This window comes from Frieseomelitta varia, unplaced genomic scaffold (genome assembly GCF_011392965.1).
Source record: "Frieseomelitta varia isolate USP_RPSP 00005682 unplaced genomic scaffold, Fvar_1.2 scaffold_612, whole genome shotgun sequence".
In the NCBI taxonomy this organism is placed as follows: Eukaryota; Metazoa; Arthropoda; class Insecta; order Hymenoptera; family Apidae; genus Frieseomelitta; species Frieseomelitta varia.
Genome location: NW_025110382.1, coordinates 165,446 through 183,330, shown reverse-complemented (window position 1 = coordinate 183,330; position 17,885 = coordinate 165,446). Strand labels below are relative to the sequence as shown.

At 36.7% G+C, this 17,885-nt stretch overlaps 3 protein-coding genes across 3 annotated transcripts; 1 reads left to right on the top strand and 2 right to left on the bottom strand.

Annotated features, from left to right (window-relative positions):
* Nucleotides 1–405: 405 nt before the first annotated feature.
* Nucleotides 406–13,497, bottom strand: LOC122534551. The gene is made up of 2 exons (XM_043665310.1): nucleotides 11,405–13,497; nucleotides 406–574 (listed from the first exon to the last, which is right to left on the bottom strand). The coding sequence occupies exons 1-2, from the start codon at nucleotides 11,698–11,700 to the stop codon at nucleotides 421–423; spliced, it is 450 nt and encodes a 149-aa protein (XP_043521245.1). The 5' UTR covers nucleotides 11,701–13,497; the 3' UTR covers nucleotides 406–420.
* Nucleotides 13,498–13,659: 162 nt separating this feature from the next.
* On the top strand, nucleotides 13,660–14,654 carry LOC122534552 (U6 snRNA-associated Sm-like protein LSm5). The gene is made up of 4 exons (XM_043665311.1): nucleotides 13,660–13,678; nucleotides 14,057–14,204; nucleotides 14,290–14,486; nucleotides 14,575–14,654. Exons 2-4 carry the CDS (start codon nucleotides 14,159–14,161, stop codon nucleotides 14,605–14,607), a joined length of 276 nt encoding a protein of 91 aa, XP_043521246.1. The 5' UTR covers nucleotides 13,660–13,678; nucleotides 14,057–14,158; the 3' UTR covers nucleotides 14,608–14,654.
* A 79-nt stretch (nucleotides 14,655–14,733) lies between these two features.
* On the bottom strand, nucleotides 14,734–16,102 carry LOC122534550 (serine/threonine-protein kinase mos). The gene is made up of 4 exons (XM_043665309.1): nucleotides 15,825–16,102; nucleotides 15,564–15,754; nucleotides 15,104–15,486; nucleotides 14,734–15,039 (listed from the first exon to the last, which is right to left on the bottom strand). The coding sequence occupies exons 1-4, from the start codon at nucleotides 15,905–15,907 to the stop codon at nucleotides 14,734–14,736; spliced, it is 963 nt and encodes a 320-aa protein (XP_043521244.1). The 5' UTR covers nucleotides 15,908–16,102.
* Nucleotides 16,103–17,885: the final 1,783 nt, after the last annotated feature.

Below are 17,885 nucleotides of genomic sequence, written 5' to 3'. Positions count from 1 at the left end.
CTGGTAACTATAGATAGGGTGAGCCAAAAGTTTCTTCCCACCTATTTTTTTTTTTTTTTTTTGTTAAAACATTGAAATATAAAAAATATAAAAAGAAATGTAAGAACTCAAGAAATAGTAAAATTTCTTAATATAAGAAAATATCGAAATATAGGAAAAAACTAATTTTATCAATTTTAAATTAAATTTGAATTCAAACGTTATGTGTTCAAAAATTATTTCTTTCAAATGTTGACCGCCAGAGCGTTCGCAAATTAACAAAAAAATTACTTTTTGATTTATTTTAGTAGAAAGTGATTTTTGACCAATCCCGTACTTTAACATGTTATCACGTTAAATCGTTCTTGCTTCGATACGAAAGCACGAGTCTTAGCTTTCTACAGGTTTTCCTAAATTCTAACCAAGGCAATTAAGACACCATTACCGTTGTGCGAATGAAAACTCACCGATACATCTGCAACGTACCTTCACCTCGTGATAACGTTCCTCCAAGTAGTAAGCGATGCCTTTGGCTTCCTCGTACTTGGCCGCCAGGGCAACGTACTTGTCGTAGTGACGTTTGAACAACACGAACCTGCAAACGAAAAACGCATTAAATACATTAAGCAGTTATCTTGTCGTCTTGTCGGGAACAATAGCGCGGATGGAAAAATTTAAACAGGTGGAAGAATACGAAGGGGAAAAGAATGTGGTACGATCTGCGACGAATTTCCACGAGCAAACCCTACTTTTATCTCCCGAGAGAGATTCAAAGGGGAGACGCAAAAATCGACAGGTGGCGCAACGATCGCTGAAACAGCGAGAAACTTTCGTCACACTGACGAATAATCGTAAACCGGTTGGGGTCTATGAAAAATTCGCGAGCGACTCGACGCGATCTCTCAGATCTCTCAGAAATCTGCCGTTTGGAAAGCGGAAGTCTGTTCGGGTCCCACGCGAACTCGCCCGGGCGATGAACGAGCGAGACCGCGTCGAAAAGGTGACAGGCAGCGAGACGACCTTTCCGTCATGGCGTGGCCTGTTGCAGCCTTTCTTCTCTCCCCTCGCTCGGCCGTTCAATTTCTCTCTCTCCCTCTTTCTTTTTTTTCTTGTGGATCCTTGCCTTCCACCGAAACTTCCTCCTCTCTCCGGCTCTTTTTCTCTTCGACCGATTCACTCGCCTCGCTACTGACACTCGCACTCGAGCAACCGCCGCTCGTCCATTCACCACCGACGAGAGACGACGACGAGAACTTTCCCTTTCACGATTCACCGAGAAGCGCGCGGTGCGACCGCTCCGGGATTCGACAAGCGTCTTCTTCTTTTTTCCGGATTCCCCGGCTAGCTAACCGAGCTAGCTAGCCTTCTCTATTCTTCTCTTCTCTTTTCTTCCAATGTCCGCCCGTCACGCCTGTCCGCACCGAATCTCCTTCTCGTCGCGTCCTTTCGTGAAACTTACCTCTCGAACGTACATATGTACGTGCGATACTCGTAGTAACTCTATAGCCAGGCCTCGAACGCACCGATCGCGATACGATCCATCGAGTCCGCGCGCTTCGCAACCGCCATTCGTCGCTCTCTCTTCGATCTAGCCTCTCAGAAGTTACAGAGATCTTAAACCCGATTCGGTCGAAAGCCGACTCTGATTCCACACGCTGTAAATCGATATTCCAGGAAGACCGAGGACTGATCGTCGCGTATTGGAATCAGATCTGGATGTTTTGAAAAATTGTCGAATAACATTATTTTTATTTAACCTCTTGCGCTGAGAACCACGTGCCACCGCACGTCGAGAATTTTTTTGTTCCAAAATTGTAATATTTTCTCAGTTTTAAGTGTATTTCAGTAAAACAAAATAGGCAAAGCAAATAATAAATTTATTTCACTTCTGAATAATTTCTATCCAGTGATGTCATACCGACGAGTTCAAAAAGAAAGCGACGAATCACTGTATATGGTTTGGTCACTCGTTATGGTCCGCAATCAGTTGCCAGGGCAAATGCGTTAAATTGCTTTTCAAAGTTATTTCAGAAATAATCTGTTTGTCAAAATAACGAAGGTTTGTTATTGAGTATCACAAAAATTTAACTTATTTCCTATTAGACGATTTATTTGTTGTTTCGTGAAATTATTTATTAAATTATTTACTATTTTTGTCAGGATCTTTATTTGTTTTTTGATTTTAAAAGGTGTAATGTCCAATGTTTGTATTTATACTACACTAGTCCATACTTTTCCCTATTTAACTCTTTGGGGTTAGGTGAGTTTAAAATTCTCATTTTTTTTTTTTTTTTTTGACAGTTAATGCATGGTGAGATATTTTTTAACCCACCTAAGGATGTGTTTCAATGAATTTCATTTAAAACGTTGGTTGCATGGTGGGATTATTTATACCCCACTCTGTAAATAAAGAACTTATTTAAACATTACTTTTCTTTTCATTTTATGAAATATTTTATGTTTAATAATTGAAATAAATGTTTTTTTACTTTTTTTATATTAAAAAACAATTCCATGCAGGTAAAGTTTTTTCTTTCTTTAAAATTGTGTGCCCCAAGGGTTGATAAAGCTATCCTTATCAATTTTTGAAAGTGGGACTATCTCACTTTACACTACATTACCGTGGCGACCTGTCGAAGACCGTGTGAAACATGACACTTGCACAATACAAAGCGAATGATACTTGATACCGATATTTCGACACAATTCGCAGAATACACCTCCCCACTTAAGCATCCACCTTCGGTCCCGACTGTGGACGCTTAAATGTGAACTACTGTATTTCTTATTCCATGACCACGGCATAGTTTGTCTACACAAGTTAAAATGGATATCGTCGAGTAGAAATTTAGATATGCTCCGTGAATATATATATTAAGACATTGCGGACGGATCATGAGTTTACTGTTTGTTTCGTGCGCCATCTGTTATGGATGGATCACGAGATTACTCGTGTTTTCTACACGCTGTCTTCAGATGCCATCTGTTTTGATACGTTGTATCTACTACTATTTAGGTGTTTACATCAGTAGTCAATGTATTAAACTTGATTGCCTTCATGTTTTTATAGTTCATAAAAAGTAATTTCATGCGTGCATTGCAAATTATTGTTTCATAATATGAAATAATATTTTACATTCAAACACTGAAAGTTCAAAATAAATATTATAAAAAGTTGATAAGATATAAACTCATTTATAGTTGACTGCAAAAAAAAAAAAAAAAACAGCCTGCCGGGAAAATACGCGACCACTGGGGTAAGTTAAAAAAAAAGAACCCGGTCTTTAATGTGTTAATAAAACTTATATTAATAAAACACTTTCGAACGATTGGTAGAATCGCGTACACATTTATATCTCTTTCTTGCTGATCTCAGGAATAAACGACAGTTGGCGGATGTTGTGGCTAGAACCAGAGGTGTAAGAGGATCCTGAAAAATGTCGCACGGTAGCCGGACAGTTGGCAGAAACAATTTTAGAGAAAGTGACTGCTGGACCTTTCCCTGACGACCGCGTAGCAGGATACACTTGTAGAGGCCAAGGGACAGCTCTGACAGTGCAAGTTGAGACACGCGCGTGAAATTGAAACGAGTTGAAATGAAACTCGGTTGGATGGCGAAAAGATCCGAGAAAGCTCGGATGTGCGAGTATTCGCGGTCTTGTCATTCGCCGCACATTGAAAAGGGGAATTATACGTATTGTTGGCGAGTATGTATGTACAGGGTGTCTCAATAACTCTGTCTACCTTGAATATCTCTGTTATTTCTAAAGATATGAAGAAACTTTATGTTTTTATAAATAAAGGGATAGTAATGTTTTTTTTTTTAATGGATTTCAAGGTCACCTCCACTTTTCCTCGAAACGAGACGCGTATGTTTTTTTTCATTTATTAATTAATGCAGCTCGACGTTCCTTATTTAAAAAAAAAAAAATCATTATATACGTTGGGAAATTATTAGTTTAAAAGAGATATTTTAATTTTAGTTTTCTACAATTTTTTTCAATTATTCGACATTCTCTATAAAAAGAAACTCAACTATTAAACTATTAAACTACTTAAACTCTACTTAAATTATTAATCTATGTACATCTAAAAATTATTATTACAATAGTTTAGAAGCTAAGATAGGGGGCTGTTTGCTCATGTCTTTTCGTGCGTACATTTTAAAGAAAGTTAAAACAGAAATATTTCCTAAAGTAAAATAATTTTCCTACACAACACAGGTTAATATTCCTTTTACAGAAACTGTCGAGTTGCATTGTTTAACAAATGGAAAAACACATTGCTCTTTAAAGTTTAAAAAATTCCGGAAATCTCTTCACCTTTTCACAAAAAAGATCATTAGTCGCTGTACAACTTTCGACATTCAAAATGGACAATGTTATTTGGGACACCCTGTATAATGAGCGAGTAAAGCGACGCCGAACAGAGGAACAATAAATATTTTCGACGCGAGTCGCTCGTAAATTGGATCGTTCGTCAGCGGAGAAATTGGCATAACGAATTATCACGGGCAACGGTTCGTACGGTTTGCACAATAGTCGATTTTCAAGCGACTTTCTAAGCCAAGTATTCTAGTGAAAGGGTTAACGACGATGAACACCGTCGCGACCAAAAATGGAGCAACAACCGCAAAAGGGTGTGTTATTACACTTGTCCATCTTTCCACTTCGAGAACGTGCTATTTACCGACGCGTATTCACAGAAAAAAGACCTAACCTACGCGCGCTTCTTATTCTGCCTTCGAAACTGATGCTTCTTGAAACTCGAGTGAAATTTGTTTATTGGGGCAAAAGAATTGCGAGCAACGATCATAACTTCGAAACGTAATGTAGTTTACAGTTAACATCACGATTGTGAGAAAACGGCGCAATCGTTTTTCTGCGAAATGAACGCGAGGTTATATAGCTGACCGATTTTACCGAGTTAGTTCGGTTCTAAGTTGAGAGACTTAATATCGCTGCTTCCTCCTTACCGACAGAGGTCAGTTGTGCACGATTTATTAAGCGACTTATTAATGCATCAATTAATGCACCAATTCACCTCCGTTGAATCTCAATTGTTTAATATAATAGTATAGAAAACTCTCTATGCGAGTCATTATACGATTATAATATTTATGCATCTTCAGCGAAGGGAGACACACTTGCGTATAGCGAAGAGCATAACGACATAATGAAAAGTTGTCGATAACTTTGTAAAAAAATGATCATATGGTCTCTACTTTGAATTCATTTTTTTTTTTTCGAAGATGATTTTGCGGATACTCTTTCTTCAGAAAATTGTCAAAATTCTGCTTGTGACTAAATTCACCAAGATTTTAATTTTAGTTCTCTAAAATTAAAGTTAATTAAAGTTTTGTTTTTCAATTATTCCACATTCTCTATCAAGAAAACTTATTACTCTATGTACATCTAAAAATTATTATTACAATAGTTTAGAAGATATATATATTATATAAAGATTGAAATTTTCTGAACAAATTTTCTCGCCGTACAATTCTTTTTTTTCACTGAATCTGGAACGTTGGGGTTGTTAGGAATTCTTGGATTTTTGTCGTTTAACCGTGATAATCAACCTTCGTCAAAATGACACAAGTTTTAAGGGGCTTTAATCTTCAAAATGGTTGATCTAATCATTGGAAAAAATTTGTTACACACCACGACAATTTATAACATCTTCGAGAAGGAAGATATCTTAACTTACGTGTTCAAAAAAATGAAAAATATTAAAATAGTATATTATATTTATATCTTTGAATAAAACGTGCTCAGGACTGTCAAAATAGAAGCTTCACGCTGTAAAACGTGAACAATACAATCTATATCTTGCAACAAATTAAATAACTATATTTTTGCAATAGCTGACGTACATTATCAAATATTTACATTTTTCTAACGATTAATCGCTTTACCTCAAAAAGAAAAAAAAAAAAAAAAAAAACGGAGGAAAACGAGATTGAGAAAATCGAATTTATTATTAGAATCGTTGCGATAAAACTTAGAGATCCTTAAAAATAGAAATTTCAGTTATATGAATAGAAAAAATTATAAAATCAATAGAAGATGAATGATATAAATAGAATGGTAATGGTGAATCTAATGTCATTTGTTCGTGGAAATGCGATGTCTGATGATCTTAATGTTAATGGAATTGAAAAGGGCTGGAAGGAAATTCTCAAATGGAATTATAAATCCATTTGAGAAGCGAACGCTTTTATTTTATTCCCGGGATGTGTCTCGGTTGATGCACAATGGGGTGGATGACGAAGAACCGGGCTGAGTGAGAGAGAGAGAGAAAGAGAGAGAGAGAGGAGGAAGCTGCTCTCAAATATATCGCTATCTTTAGCTCTGTTCTTTTCCGCGGGATAGCCGGAGAGCCGATGATGCTCGACACCGATGCGATGTGATGGGGCACGAGTCAACGGTCATGCATCAGAGAACGCGTTGATAGTCGATTCCGATTCGGCGAGCCGGCTACCGAGCGACGGCGACACCACGTTCCGCCGGATGATACCTATTTAGCTGGTCGAAATAATACCGGCAGAATTGGAGCACCGCCACTTTCCACCAATGTTCCCAACTCCGTGCCTGACAGACACGTTTGCCAATTTCGCACTGAAATTAGACGGCAAGAGAAATCTTGGCGGCAAGCTTCTAGAATCGATTCATCGGGATCATAAAACTCCTGTATTTCCGGGGAGAATTAAGTTGATTTTCGAAAGCTTCTATTTTGACAAGATTTTATAAAGATATGAATTAAGTTGTATAAAGAGATGAATTAATTCAGTTGCATAAAGATATGAATTACTTAAATTTGTATAGAGATTAAGTTGTATAGAGATATGAATTGACATATGAATTAAGTTGATTTTTGAAACTTCCATTTTGACAAAGCTCGTTTTATGAAGATATAAATTCAGTTCAATTAATATATGAATTCAGTTGATTTTTGAAGCTTCTATTTTAACACTTCCCCCCGTTTTTTGTGAAGATATGATTATGTTTATATGAATTAAGTTGATTTTCGAAGCTTCTATTTCGACAAGGGTCGTTTTATAAAGATATGAATTAGATTGTATCAAGATATGAATTAATTGTTTAAGATATGTTGTTATAGGTTGTATTAAGATATGAATTACTTAAGTTTGTATAGATTAAGTTGTATAGAGATATGAATTGACATATGAATTAAGTTGATTTTTGAAGCTTCCATTTTGACAGAGCTCGTTTTATGAAGATATTCTTTTACAAGATATAAATGTACTTTAGTGTTTTAATATTTTTTATTTATTTTGAAACGAAGAACAACGTCCTCACGTAAGTGAAAACATTTTTCTTCTCAATGATGTTATAAATTGTGTAGAAACATTGAAAAATTTTCGTTATGAAGATTAAAGTCCCACCTTTGCAACGACCCTTCAAAATTTGTGCCATTTTTTTTATCACTTATCAAAGACTGAGATTAAACGAAAAATCTAAGAAATCCTAATATTTCGTCCAACCTCAACGTTTCAAATCCAATAAAATGATGGAAAAGAGTCATAAGGCGAGTTTTAAGGGGTGGTTGTAAACAGAAAATTTCAATCTCTAAGATCACGGCAGATTTAGCCACGAACAGAATTTTTTTTTAACGTTTCCACGCGCGTTTGAATTTTGACCATTTATTATTAGCAAGAATTAAAACTATAATCACCGAGATCGTGCTCTAAGTATATTTAGATGTACACCTAATATTATTAAATCGCGTAGCGTATAAATGACGGCCTATGATCGAAGGTTAGCCAAAAATGAAAGTTATTTTTAACCCATCCGCCATTGAAACTGCATCGCGCGTGAAACGTTCCGAGCATCTTTCGAGAGATTTCCTTTTCGAGTGGTAAAAAAAGAAAGTACAAAATTCCTAACGGAAATGAAAAAGAAAAAAATACCGTTGTGCTCGCGCTTTAACCCCTTGCGCTGGCAACTGTTTCGCGGACCATAACGAGTGACCGAACCGTACATAACAATTCGTCGCTTTCTTTTTCTTTTGAACTCGTCGGTATGATATCACTGGATAGAAATTATTAAGAAGTAATAGACTTATCATTTGTTCTGCCTTTACATTTAATTATACTTAAAACTAAAAAAATGCAATTTCGGACAAAAAATTCTCGACGTGCGTGGCACGTCGTTCCAGCGCAAGAGATTAATGTGCAAGATATGTTGTGCAAAGAAAAATGATGGATTAAAATACTGTAAATACTAAATAGTAAATACTAGTAATTACTAATGTGTAAATATTAAGTAGCAAATAAACGTGTAAACACTAGATAATAATATCACGATTAACCCCTTGCGCCGGCAGCTGGTTTGCGGACCATAACGAGTGACCGAACCGTACACAATAATATCGTCGCTTTCTTTTTCTTTTGAACTCGTCGGTATATGATATCACTGGATAAAAATTATTGAAAAGTAACAAACTTATCATTTGTTTTGCCTTTACATTTAATTAATATACTTAAAACTGAGAAAATTCAATTTCGGACAAAAAATTCTCGACTTCTTGCATGGCACGTCGTTCCAGCGCAAGAGGTTAAGAGATTAATCGCCTCGTGTAAGGAACGAGGGTAAAAGAAACACTGGTTATCTCTAATTACTAAGGCAGAATTACTAAAGTTGCTGAAACCGAGGCGAGCTGATTAATTGCATTGATTAAACGGCGTTTCAAGTGGACGCCCGCTGGCTCCGCTCCGGAGAGTCGCCGGATAATTTCCTACAGAGAGCTGTTTTCATTCAGAGAGCTTACGCGCTCCTTCCTTCTCCACGGAAGCCGCTCCTTCTTCATTAAAAATGAAACGCTCCTCGCTTTCCGTTTTTAAACGCGACCGCGGTACACCACTCGGTGTTGCGTGTCTATCTGTGGCTGCGTGTGCGTGCGGCAGTCTACGATTAGGCTAGCTCGAATAGTTCGTCAATGATTCAACGACCGTTACCGACTCGATCCGGAAACGATTTTCTCCACTTCCACGCGCTTCTTTCATCGCGACAATACGTACTTTCGTACAAACTAGTTCGATTAAACGTGATCGGCAATTCCGTACACAAAAAAGTACAATGGATTTGGAGATTGAAATTTTTCTTTTTTACAACGGTTTAAGGATAGGTTTAGGTTACTTGATGTACGATTTTTTTTCTTCATCGTTTCATCGAACTTTGAATATTAGACCTACGTGACGAAAATTCGAGAAATTGTAACATTTTATGTCGTTTACAAGTTCAATATATTAAAATAAAAGGATCATACAATAAGTATTGAGATGGCGTTATTTAAAAACTTATTTGAAAATCCATCGTAGATTCAGTCGCGAAGAAAATTTTTCAACGATTTTACAATAGTTTGTATTTTTTGAGAAGAAAATCTTCACTTTGCCATCTGTCACGTAGTCTAAACATGTGTTAAAATAAAAAGGAAGTTTAAAATTAAAAGATCTTACAGAGTTATAACATTCTGATTATATTATAGTATAGAATATGTGACATGAATTTTTTATATTCTCTTATTAGTATCGTAGGTTCTACCTATTTAATTTTTGATCCAATTACATTATAATTTTTAGTATTTTAAATATATATATATATATATAAATTATAATTTTATAGTTAGTTAACTGTATGACAAATTAGAAGCAAATAAGTATTAATCTCATTATCGAAAAATAAGTTCCATTAGATCCTTTTTTTGAATCCTGAGAACCGAGAGAGAGAGAGATTGCTTTTTGATATCAACTTTTAACCTCATTTTAGCATATTACACGTTGCAAACGAGATAACGCGCACTGAATTTGCGTTTATTTATATGTGTCTTGAAAGTAGAATTATATCGTAAACTGGTATACTTACAAACAGGTTAAATCCGAGTCTGATTCTTCCGACGTTACGCATGAATGACAAAGTGATACATTTGCAGACTGTTCTCTGCATATATGGTTTTTACGTTTAAAACAAGTTTGCTCGGGTTTTGGTTGTCATATTTGGTTTTAACTAGTTCATGAGCTAACTCTTGTAAAAAAATACAATTCTATTTGTCTTCTATTTGTCTCTGAGTTGTTTCTCTCTGTGCGCAGTGTTTCTCACGTAGCAATAGAGGAAACTAATAGTAATTATGAACGTGTATACGTATACAACAAACAATTTTTTGCAAATTTTCTGCACAAAGGAAATAGTATCGATTCAACGTTATCTCGACAAAGAAGTTCCAGGGTCGATCTTTAAAATCTCTTATTATAAATAAATTTCTAGAGACAATTTTGTACCTTGGTGGTGGTACAAATTTTAAAATATAAGTAAATCTCTAGAGACAATTTTGTACCTTAGTGGTGGTACAAACTTTAAAATATAATCTGGAGAGATTTATTATAAGTATACTTCTAGAGACAATTTTGTACCTTGGTGGTGGTACAAACTTTAAAATATAAGTAAATCTCTAGAGAGATTTATTATAAATAAATTTCTAGAGACAATTTTGTACCTTGGTGGTGGTACAAACTTTAAAATATAAGTAAATCTCTAGAGAGATTTATTATAAATAAATTTCTAGAGACAATTTTGTACCTTGGTGGTGGTACAAACTTTAAAATATAAGTAAATCTCTAGAGAGATTTATTATAAATAAATTTCTAGAGACAATTTTGTACCTTGGTGGTGGTACAAACTTTAAAATATAAGTAAATCTCTAGAAAGATTTATTATAAGTAAATTTCTAGAGACAATTTTGTACCTTGGTCTGTACCGCACCTCACGTTTTACAGAGTACGTCTCAAAGTGCAGGAAATCTCGTAAAGTTGCTCAAAAGAATCGATGACGTTTACGGTTAACAGACACAAGCATAGTACGTGCATAGATGTACATATGTACGTATCTCCAGTGGCGGATCTCGCGTCCGTGCTACCACATGCAAATTTAGCAATACCAGACCTTGAATTGTAAATTATCGATTCTGATTAATCGCACTGATACACTTGCACGCTCTTTGAGTATTCGCCTCTATCTTTCGAGCGAGTAAAGTAAGAATCGAAGTTTCTTTGGAAAAAGAAAAAAAGATAACAAGCTGAAAACACGACTGATATCGATAACAGACAATACGAGTTTTGGCTGAAACTGATAAGCGTTGAGATAAAAATCAGCGATATCATCGGCGCGAATAATAAAAACCGAGAGAATTCATAAAACGCAATAACACGCTAGTGCATGACTCGACTGGTAGAAAAAATACCAACACACTGAAGTGAGAGAAGAGCCAGAAGAAAAAAAGTTGAAGAAAAATACGCCTAACAATAAGTCTGAATGTGAATGAAAAGAGACTTGCGATCGATTGATCGAATTTGCAGATTCGATTACAAACGACGTCGACGAGAGAAAGAGGAAGAGAAACGGATACGAACCTGTAGAGGTCATTTTCAGTGACGATGTCTCGGATGGAGTCTTCGGGATCGATGCGATCCGCTAGAAAACCCGGCGGTCCAGCAACCCTCGAGGACAACAAGGGGCACGCTGGCTTTACGACAGAGTCAGTGGCCTCGTGGAGGGCGCTGGCCGCGATAAGGTCGTCCTCGGACGCGGTGCTGGGCAGAGGCACGTTAGGGCTCGGGGACCGCGAGCCGGAGATTACGCCGAGTAGATCCTCGCTCCTCGAATGTCTCATTTCCATAGCGCCGTATCTTCCGGTAGTGGTCATCATCCTTCTTTCACCGAATCACTGTAACGCGTCCGATTCTTCCGCGACCCGATTAGAGGACGACAGCTGCCTTCTTCACCTTCGTTCCCGTTGCCACAACGACCACGACAGCCCGTAGGAACCGACCACCGTCTAATCGTCGCTACTCCCATTCGGACTGGCCTCCTCTTACTACCTTTTAGCAAGCAGCCGACTCGCCAGAGAACCACGGTACACCGATTTTCATCTCCGAGATGATATTTTCCTTCTCTCTCTGGTTCTCGTGTTTCGCCACTTCGTCGCTCCTTCTTCCACTTGCCGCGATTCACTCTACCACTTCCAACGATCCAGCGCACCGATCCTCCGCTGACGATTCCTTCTTCGTTTCGCGGCCACCAACCAGAATTTTCTATTGCCTGCTACTACCTCCGCCTTTCGTTCTAGTTCACCGGCTCTCCTTATTTCCGATTTCTCTCCGCTTCACTTCTTTTTTTTTTTGCAAACGTTTCCGTAGAATAGATCGTCGTGTAGCATAATCGCTACGAACGAGAAGGGACGCTCGGCCGACGAAAACTTTCTCGATCTCCGGCGCGGACAAGCGCGCACGCATCGACCAAGCGAGCACCGAATACCACCGAGGGTAACGGGGACCTATCACGCGTCAACTATCCGTTACGCAGTATATTCGCACGTTGCTACCTATCGTCGACCACATCGCCGTTTTCCCCGGTTCTTCTTTTCCTTTGATCCACTTCCATTCAGAGACGTCGTTCCCACGAGTTATCCAGGAGGCGTCACGATCCGGGATTGCACCATTTGCAGGATCAACAGGACCCTTCTTCCACCTCCTTCGTCACGGGCGAATCCACTGGTTCTCACACGAACGCGCAACAAATCACGGAATCTAATTCGCCCAATGCGATTCGAGGTCCGCCATTTTCCGTTAGATTCTGTCAATGTTGCGTTGCACCGTGGTGCCTCTCGAGGAACACCGAAACACCAAGGCAGAACGGCGAGCAGCCTGCTTTTCGTAATTAAAGTAATTAGAAAAAATGAGGGTGGCTCTCCTACTCGGCGGATCATGCGCGGTGAACACGCGACGCACGTCAGTGTGTACCCTGGGAGCGTTCACTTCGGCACTCGAACACGACGTATACGCAAGGATTGATCGCCTTTTCTTTCGAGACTTTTGTGTTTCAAGCGAATTCTCCGCACACGCTGGGTGCTCCACGGCCCCCCGCCAGATTCGCTGGTTTTCCCGGCGTTCCGCCTTTCTTTCGCCGGCCACGACTCAAGTGCTGCCGTAACGGGAACCGACGAAGCCGCTTTGTCCTTCCGCGAGGAAGGGGCACACGGGAAAGGATACACACATATACTACCTGCGCTCTTGCGCGCTCGCCGCAGGTACATTGTGACATTGGTTAACGAACACGGTTGTCTCACCGCTGGGAACGGGTCACGTGACAACGACACGGGTACAATCATCCTTCAGCCTTCCCTCTTCGATTTTCGTCCAATTAGACAAACCGCGGTTTTGCAGTCACTCTTTTCGAAAGTACCGCGTCTTTCTCTCGGCGCCATCGAGACGAACACGTCACCGCATGACGTCTGATCTGTCCAATCGCTTTACACGTCCCTTCCAAATCTCGCGACTTTTTGCGCAACGTGTTTCTAATAGAAACGAAAAAAGGAAGATTAGTCTCTGCTGACTAGGTTTAAGTACTCTGATTGCTTGGTGCGATCCAACGATAATAATTGTAATTAGCGTGTTACACCGTGACGAAACATCGAACCGATTGTCAGCCGTATCTTGACACCAAATATCAACAGCGTGAACATTAGTCAACGTCCAAAATTTTCATTTTCATTTACCGACCTTACCACGGCAGGCAAAGTGATGCGTATAATTCCCCTATGTATTCCCTAGGATGGTTATTTCTGTATTTTCTACTTGTACGGGCGAAAAAGTCCTCTGTGGAGTTATTGACTGTTGAAAAATGAAGTAAATTTGTCAAAGTTGTTATTAATAGGTCGAAATCTTTGAGAATTCGGCAAGTGAAAAATTTTTATTTTTCTGTTGTCTGAATTTTTTTTCGTAACAAATACTCGAACTTGCTAACTAATAAATTTCAATTTCGTGTTCACGTTGTTACCATTTTTTTCACTACGACGAGAAAATAATAAAATATACGAAAATACGAACGAAATATTTTATTTGTATAAAAAATATAAATGAAAATACGAAAATAAAATATTACAATAAATAATATAATAATATAATAAAATTTAAAACGTTGATTATTTATTGGTTATCTTTGTAGATAACCACGTAGAGGGCACACCTGTATTGTTTTCAAGTATTATTTGTACCGTGTTGCAGAGCGGCAGTTTTGTTCCCGCTATTTCTCAATGAAATAGGGACAACGTTGCATTATTATTTTTATTTTTTAATTATCTCGCATCTCGCCAACACTCTCGCATTATGACGAGTTCTGTTAGTACAAATCCATCAACGTTGTTGCCTCTAGGTACGACGAGTCATTTTGTTTACTGTTTATTCCTAACCTTGTTCCTTCTAACGCGAACTGTCATATTACTGTGGTTAATTTTCAGAATTAGTTGACAAATGCATCGGTTCTCGAATACACATCATTATGAAGAACGATAAAGAAATTGTCGGCACCTTGTTGGGTTTCGATGATTTCGTGAACATGTTGCTGGAGGATGTGACAGAAAGTGAAGCAACCCCGGAAGGACGAAGAGTCACTAAGCTTGATCAAATATTACTCAATGGAAGCAATATCACAATGGTTAGTAGCGTTTCTTTTTCTTTTCTGCTTTGAAGAAAATTATTTATTAATTTGCTATATTTGTACAAGAAATTGTGTTTTGTTTCAGCTTGTGCCTGGTGGAGAAATGCCCGATACATAAAAAAGTAATTATCTTTGTTATATTTTGTACAATAAAAGTTTCAACGTATACGTGTAATTTATGCGTATTTATGCTACGGAATATTAAAAACATCTGCCAAGTACTACAATACAATTAAAATAAATGTTAAGGGCAAATTAATACATCGATTGTAGTTATTACTTTGTTGATCGTTGGTCTAGCAGTAGCATTCTGCGACCACATCTGTTTATACAATGCTTTATAAACACCTTGAGATTCATCATCTGTATTATCGTCCGCAGGACGATACCCTTTTGCAGAAAGATAAATAATCGCGTGACTGTGCAATCCAGCAAATGGCAATTTTCTAGATAACATTTGCCAAGCCACGATTCCTAAAGAATAAATGTCTGCCGCAGGGGTTAATTTATTTTCCTTTATTACTTCTGGAGCGGCATATCCTGGTGTTCCCTAAGAAAAAAATTTTCATTCTTAAAATGATAAGAATGATCGGGCAGTGGTGGTAGAAACGTACGTGAAATTTATCAATTTCATTTGATTCTTGTATCAAAACAGAACTACCAAAGTCGGTGAGTTTCGATTGGCCATTCGCAGACATTAGTATATTTTTTGGTTTCACATCTGCGTGAACGATACCAGCATTATGACAGAATTGCAAAGCACAAGCTACATCCTTTAATATGCAATTTCGTTTGGCTCTGTTCAAGATCGTTTCGTCTAGGTAATCTTGCAAAGTGGTACCACATAATTCCATTGTTATTAAAGACAGAGAAGCACCTTGTTCTATCATTAACACTTTTACTATATTCGAATGCCTTAGCAAAGAAGCACGTTTTTCACGTATCAATGTGCTGGAACATTTTTCTGTTTGCATCACTTTAGCTGCCACTTGATTACCTATCAAATACACAGCACGGTCAAGTATATAGAGTTGTGATAATTTGTTCGAGCAAACCATGAAAAATAGATTTTACCTTTATACGAAACTTTGTACACAGTACCAAATCCGCCACTTCCTAGAAACGTACCAATTTTAGTGGGTAGACCATTTTTTAATATCTTTTGCCTATTAGGAGTGTCGATGTTAAAAGGAGACAGTTGATTTTTGCTTTCAACAACTTTTCTATACGACTCTCTTGTAGGAGTTGTTGCAGTTAGAAAAGTTCTACGACGATACAATATTAATTTGCTTCTTTAAATAAGTTTAACATTACATTGCTTCAGTGTTGCATTACCTTTCTTCCACGTTTCTTAATATCCTGGGTGATATGCTATGCAATTTTGTTACTAATTTCCGAGGTGAAGCCATTTTGTACATAAGAATAACATACTTGTGTATAATTTCTTGATACTTCAATCATAACGAAAGTAAATATTTTTTTTCATGTGTCATGAACTTGAAGTAAATATTGACAAGGTAAACGTCGGAGGATAATGAATAAATACGTAAGTAACAGTGGCTACAAATATTTGAATTATAAGGATGTAATTTAAAAAAAAAACTATAAAACAGACAGGAGAGAAATAAGATATTTTATTTGTTTATTTTCTAATATAAGGCATAAATCATCTGCTAGAAGTCGGTTGCTAATTATTACTTTTTAATACTGTGTGATAACTAGATTATTTACAATTCTTTTATGAACTCATAACAATTCATACTGATTTTGATATTTTTTAATATATAAGTAATATCAGTAGCATGTATGTAATAACATATTAATGTACTAGACAGTGTTTAATGAAACTCCGTGTTAAAAATTTCATGCTAATAGTACATGTTTGTAAGTACTGCTGATGTTTGTTCTTACAATTCTGGACCTCTATCACAATTATACAGCACAATGTGTTGTTGATTTATACTTTTGTATAAATAAGTAATAATAAGTAATGAAAATATATATATATATATATGTATATATATGTACATTTTCATCTTTATGGAAATATTAAAGATTAGGATTGAATGTTATGTAATCAAGTATTTCAGCAGATTAGCAAAATATTTTAACCAATTAAAATAGAATGTCTTTCTTCTTTTATAACAGCATCTAAAATATTTTAGAGATTTTCATTTTTATTGCACGTATTTAACATACGACGATTTTATTATCATTATCATTATCGTTATCATTATCATTATCGTTATCATTATTATTATTATTATAGCTTGGTCTTGTTTAAAGTGTAGAAATTCGATATTTCTAGAACATTAACTATTATTGTAAAAATAACAATTACCAAAAAAATAGTATCAATACTGATCATTTCTTATATTGGAAATAAAAATATAAGTAAAGGTGAACGTTTAAAATGAGTTTACCACTCATTTAGTCTCGCTGACGAGATAATTTTGCTTATATATATATTGTCTTCAAATAAATAGACGACGATAAATTTAAATAAACACTGTTCGAAGTAAATACGGTTTAAAGTTAATCTAAACTTTGTGTTGCTTGTACCTTTCGATAGCTCTTATATACTCGCATCAAAATATTTTTTTTTTTTTTCTGGATCTAACAATGATATCAGGTACTTCTCTATAGATGTGTATTTAGGAGTACCCCTTCTTTATGACAGTTTAAATATATTTATACTATTTTTACAATCAGATGTGTTTCGCAAATGAGGAGAACACGTGAGACAATTTCCAACGTCATATAACGTTATGACTCTCAAAAGATACTGGTAAGTATTCATGTACAAGACAAACGAGCTGTTGCATTTTAAATCTTATTTATAACACGAAGAATCGACCCTACAGCGTTGCCAATGACGTTACGAATATAACGTTTCTATTATCTAAAAAGCTCTATTCGTGGAAAGCTTTTCATAAAAGAAGAAAAAATCTCGCCGAGAAAAGAATTGCCTTTCAACTGACGGAATAAGAAAATTTCACAAGTCGAAATAAGTACGTGTATAGTTGAAATATAGTGAAATCTGTCTGTAACGTTCAAGTTTGTTTTCAAGATGTTTATAAAATATTATTTCCATCTGTAGGAATAGTGATTAACGTTAGAGCACGTATATCGACGGATATTGCTAAATGATTGTAATTCATCGCAGCACGTCGTCGTGTTACTAAGTTACGGTCCTAAAAAAAAAAAATTATAATGTAAGATTTGTAACATCGATTCGATGAGGACAACTAGTGACGACTCTATTCGAACATTTTCTCCTTACAAAAGATTCAATTTTCATTCGCCTACGTTACTTCTGCATAGACGGATCAGCACCATTTTGTGATTTACGACCTTTTTGATTTGGCACTTTGGCATCTCGTGCCTTTACGCCTA